At 40.0% G+C, this 4,232-nt stretch overlaps 1 protein-coding gene across 1 annotated transcript in view; it reads left to right on the forward strand.

Moving 5' to 3' along the window:
* Positions 1 to 4,232, forward strand: part of PTPRB (protein tyrosine phosphatase receptor type B) — a 123,413-nt gene that overhangs the window by 51,488 nt on the left and 67,693 nt on the right. The window contains exon 9 of the mRNA XM_019651766.1: positions 1,393 to 1,653. Within this exon, the coding sequence (XP_019507311.1) occupies positions 1,393 to 1,653 (261 nt within the window). The remainder of the gene's footprint in view (positions 1 to 1,392; positions 1,654 to 4,232) is intronic.

Below are 4,232 nucleotides of genomic sequence, written 5' to 3' on the forward strand. Positions count from 1 at the left end.
TATAACTGTAATTTTGCTACTGTTATGAATCGTAATGTAAGTATCTTTTTGTTTTCCGATGGTCTTAGGTGACCCCTGTGAAAGGGTCGTTCGACCCCCAGAGGGGTCGCGACCCACAGGTTGAGAACCGCTGGCATAGATGAAGAAGAGGCCAGAGAAAAGGAAACTGCAGGAGAAGAAAAAGAATAAGAACCCCCAAGAAAATTCACAGTGAAGGGCTTAGCAGAAGCTTTTGCAGACCTCAACAAGCTTCTTAAAAAGTTTGGAACCATGAACCCCAACATTGAATGGTTTTCTTTAATAGAGAGGAATGTTTATGGTATATTCTCTGTTTATAAGCAAATCTGTGATGGAAAAAAATAAACAAAAAATAGCAAACCACCATGTACATATTTCTGGAAGGAGGGATACGTCTTCAAAAAGAGCCTCAGGCAGGTCCTTCAAAAGGTGTTCTGGAAGAAGGCAGTATTGTCATAGATCACAGAAAATTTCTTTGATGCAAAAATCACAGTATAATTTTACATACTTGATTCTTCCACAATTTTATCTCTCTTGTTTTGTGGGATTAACACTTTGCTCTCAACAATGTCTCCTAGAAATTGTAATAATAAAACCCTTTAAAGAAATGGAAGCAATTTCAGTTCTTTTGATAATGGGATTCTTTAATCAGATACTATTATTACTTACCAGCTACACTATTATTTACTCTTCATTTCTCAGACACATCAGTGTCTCTTCCCCAGAAATGAAAGGAAGAAGCACTTGTTTTTTCCAAGCTATCAGGGCAACACATACTCCTAATTCCCCCTAAATACTCAAACATGAAACTTTCTCTGTGGTTTTGTGGATGACAAGATTGAATTAAATATTTTTGTATCATGGAATCCATATGTAGAGATAAGCACTCAAAGTAATATGTGGTCAAAAATAAAAGACCCGGTAAAGTATTTTCCAGTAGTATTCTTTTGATTCCTTATTTCTGGCTATGTTATACTTTAAAAGTATTTTGTGATTAGCTTTTTTTCTTAATGCTCATAAGCATTCAGAAAAGAAATGCTGAGCTAGAACACTGCTGTGGATGGAAGAGAATAGCTCTCTAAAGAATACTCGAGGGGCGGATGGATGGCTCAGTTGGTTAGAGCGCATGTGCTGAACAACAAGTTTGCCGGTTCGATTCCCACATGGGAATGTGGTCTGCACCCCCTGCAACTAGAGTGAAAATGGCGACTGGACTTAGAGCTGTGCTGCACCCTCCACAACTAGATTGAAGGACAGTGACTTGACTTGGAGCTGATGGGTTCTGGAAAAAACAGTTACCCAATAAAAAAATAAAGAATACTCAAGTGTTTCTGAGTCAGCCAGTGACCCACATCTCTATTGTTCTTTCCTCAGTCCCCCTGGCTGTCCTTCAGCTTCGTGTCAAACATGCCAATGAAACCTCCCTAGGCATCATGTGGCAGACCCCTGTTGCAGAATGGGAGAAATATATCATTTCACTAGCCGACAGAGACCTCTTGCTCATCCACAAGTCACTCCCCAAAGATGCCAAAGAATTCACTTTTACTGACCTCGTGCCTGGACGAAAATACATAGCTACAGTTACCAGTATTAGTGGAGACTTAAAAAATTCATCTTCAACAAAAGGAAGAACAGGTAATATCCTTTATAAAGTTTAGGTTTTAGAAGTATCCTGTCTGCTTAATTATTTAACACTCAATTTATGAATGTTCACCAAGGGCCTATTTGTACTGGGAATTGTTTTGTGAGTCCTTTCTACTGTTTGTTTTCTATTTTACTAAGTTCAGCTTTTGTCTTTATTAGTTCCGTGTTTTGGATTTTTTTTACTTTGTTTGAGTTTATTTTGATAAAATTGAAACAGAGCAGAGAACAACGTTTCCAAAGTCTTGTTTTGCTGCAAAGGAAAGCAGAGAAATAGGGTAGCATCTGAAAGAGAAAGTATGTTTAAAGGAAGATTATTTTCAATGATATAATTTTTAAAAAATGTTTTATTGCTGATGGGAATGTTCTAGAAGAGAGGGGAATAGTGATAATGTAAACAGAGAGGGAAGAATTGTTGCAATTTTTCTATGAGTAGGCCAGAGGTATTGGGATCTAGAGCACAAGTGAAAGAATTGGCTTTAGAAAGGAGCATGAGTAGTTTAACTTTAGAGTCAACTGGGAAAAAGTATATGGGCGCAGATACAGTACATGCATAGATATAGTGGTGGGCAGTTATCTTTTGATAATTCTCATTTTCTAAGTGAAATAGGAAGAAAGGTCATCATCAAAGACTCCCATTTCCAATTTATACTTGTATATTATTGTTGTCCGGTGTTTTAACCCCACAAAAATATAGTTATTATTTTATACAGCCAGTGAATCCTTGGATTGATCCACCAATTTGCCACTTTTTTCCTCATCTTTCCTTCTCGTATCTCAGAAATTCCATCTGGGATGACTTTCTTTCAACCTGAAGAACATTCTTCTGATATCTTTACTGAGAGTTTTTAGGGACAAATTCTCTACACTGTTGCTTTTCTGGGTATGTCTTTATATATCTCTCAATCTTGAAAGATATTTTCTCTGGGCTCCAATGCTATGTTGAAAGTTTTCTCCCAGCACATTGAAGACATTATTCTAGTCTTTTTAGCATTTATTGTTGATATTGAAAAGTCAGCTATCAGTCTAATTTTAATTTCTTTATGGGTAAATTGTTTTCTATGATTGTTTTTAAGATCTGCTCTTTGCCTTTGGTGTTCTGTTGTTTCACAGTAGTGATCTAGGTAGAGACTTCTTTTTTGTTTAACTTGATTGAGATTACCATCTTTCATCAATCCTGGAAATTCTCATCCATTGCCTCTTGCCTTTTCTCCATTCTCCCTCTGTTTTCCTGCTGATATTCTNTTCCCGGGTGAGGCAGTCGCTCACTGGCCATTGGACGGCAGCTCACGAAAGCTCACGCCCTCTGCCGGCCAGCCCCACTGCAGCCTACGCCGTCGCTGGAGACTCAACGCAGCCCAGCTCCAGGTCAAGTTGTTGTTCACCATCTTAGCTGTAGAGGGCAGTGTCACTGGTCCTCATGTGGGATCCGAACCAGGGCCCTGCTGCTCAGAGCTGGTGTCCCAAGCCACTCCTAACCAACGCACCACTTGGCCAGCCCTCCACCACTAATGTTGTCAGTAGGAGACCATGTCAAGTGACTGACCTGAAACAAAATTAAGAGTGGTTTAAGCCTACTAAGGTGGAAAATCAGTGATGGTTATTGCTCGCCAGTCAGGCATGTGTCAGTCCACCATAACTACAATCTTGAAGAGCAAGAACAAGGTGACAGAAGCTCCTAATGGGTTGGCTTCACTGAAGGCAACGAGACTAACAAAAATTTGAGAAGTGCCTATATCAGACATGGAGAAACATCTAATGACCTGGATTGAAGACCAGACACAGAAGGGTATCCTCCTCTTAGAATCATGACAATCATGGCCAAAGCAAAAAGTTTGTTTGTGATATAAGAAAAGGCTGGACCCGACTATAATGTTGAATTTAGAGCTAGCTCTGGGTGGTATAAACCATTCAAGAATTGTTATTTGTTGCATAATGTGAAAGTGAGTGGTGAGTCTTGAGTGCTGATGTGAAGGCACCTGAAGAATTTTTGGAAATCTAGACAAGCTGACTGTGGAAGAAAATTACTTGCCAGAACAAATACTCAATATGGATGAAACCTCCCTATTCTGGAAACGGATACCTGAAAGCACTTTTATCTATAAGAAGGCCAAGTCAATGCCAAGTTTCAAGGCTTTCAAGAACACGATAATAGTCTTCCTTGGGGACAATGCTATAGACTACAAACTGAAACCCTTTGTGCTATGGCACAGTGAGAACCATGGGGCCTTCAGCATACCAATAAGCACACACTGCCAGGGTACATCGGGAGCAGGAAGAGGTCATGGGTGACCCAGGTCCTCTTCCAAGATGCCCTCCGAGAATTGCTATGCCAGAGAAATGAAGTAGTGTTTGGAGAATAACATGCCTTTCAAGATTTCACTTATTGTTGATAATGCTCCTGGACATCCTCCTTTTATTGGTGATCTTCATCCCAATATCAAAGTGTCTCCCCCCCAACACCACCTCTTTGATCCAACCAATGGGTCAAGGAGTTATAGCAACTTGTAAGGCTTACTACCTGGGGAGGACCTTTGCCCAGACAATTGCTGCAGGTGGGGAAGACACTGATG

The sequence above is a fragment of the Hipposideros armiger genome, unplaced genomic scaffold (assembly GCF_001890085.2).
Source record: "Hipposideros armiger isolate ML-2016 unplaced genomic scaffold, ASM189008v1 scaffold_166, whole genome shotgun sequence".
In the NCBI taxonomy this organism is placed as follows: Eukaryota; Metazoa; Chordata; class Mammalia; order Chiroptera; family Hipposideridae; genus Hipposideros; species Hipposideros armiger.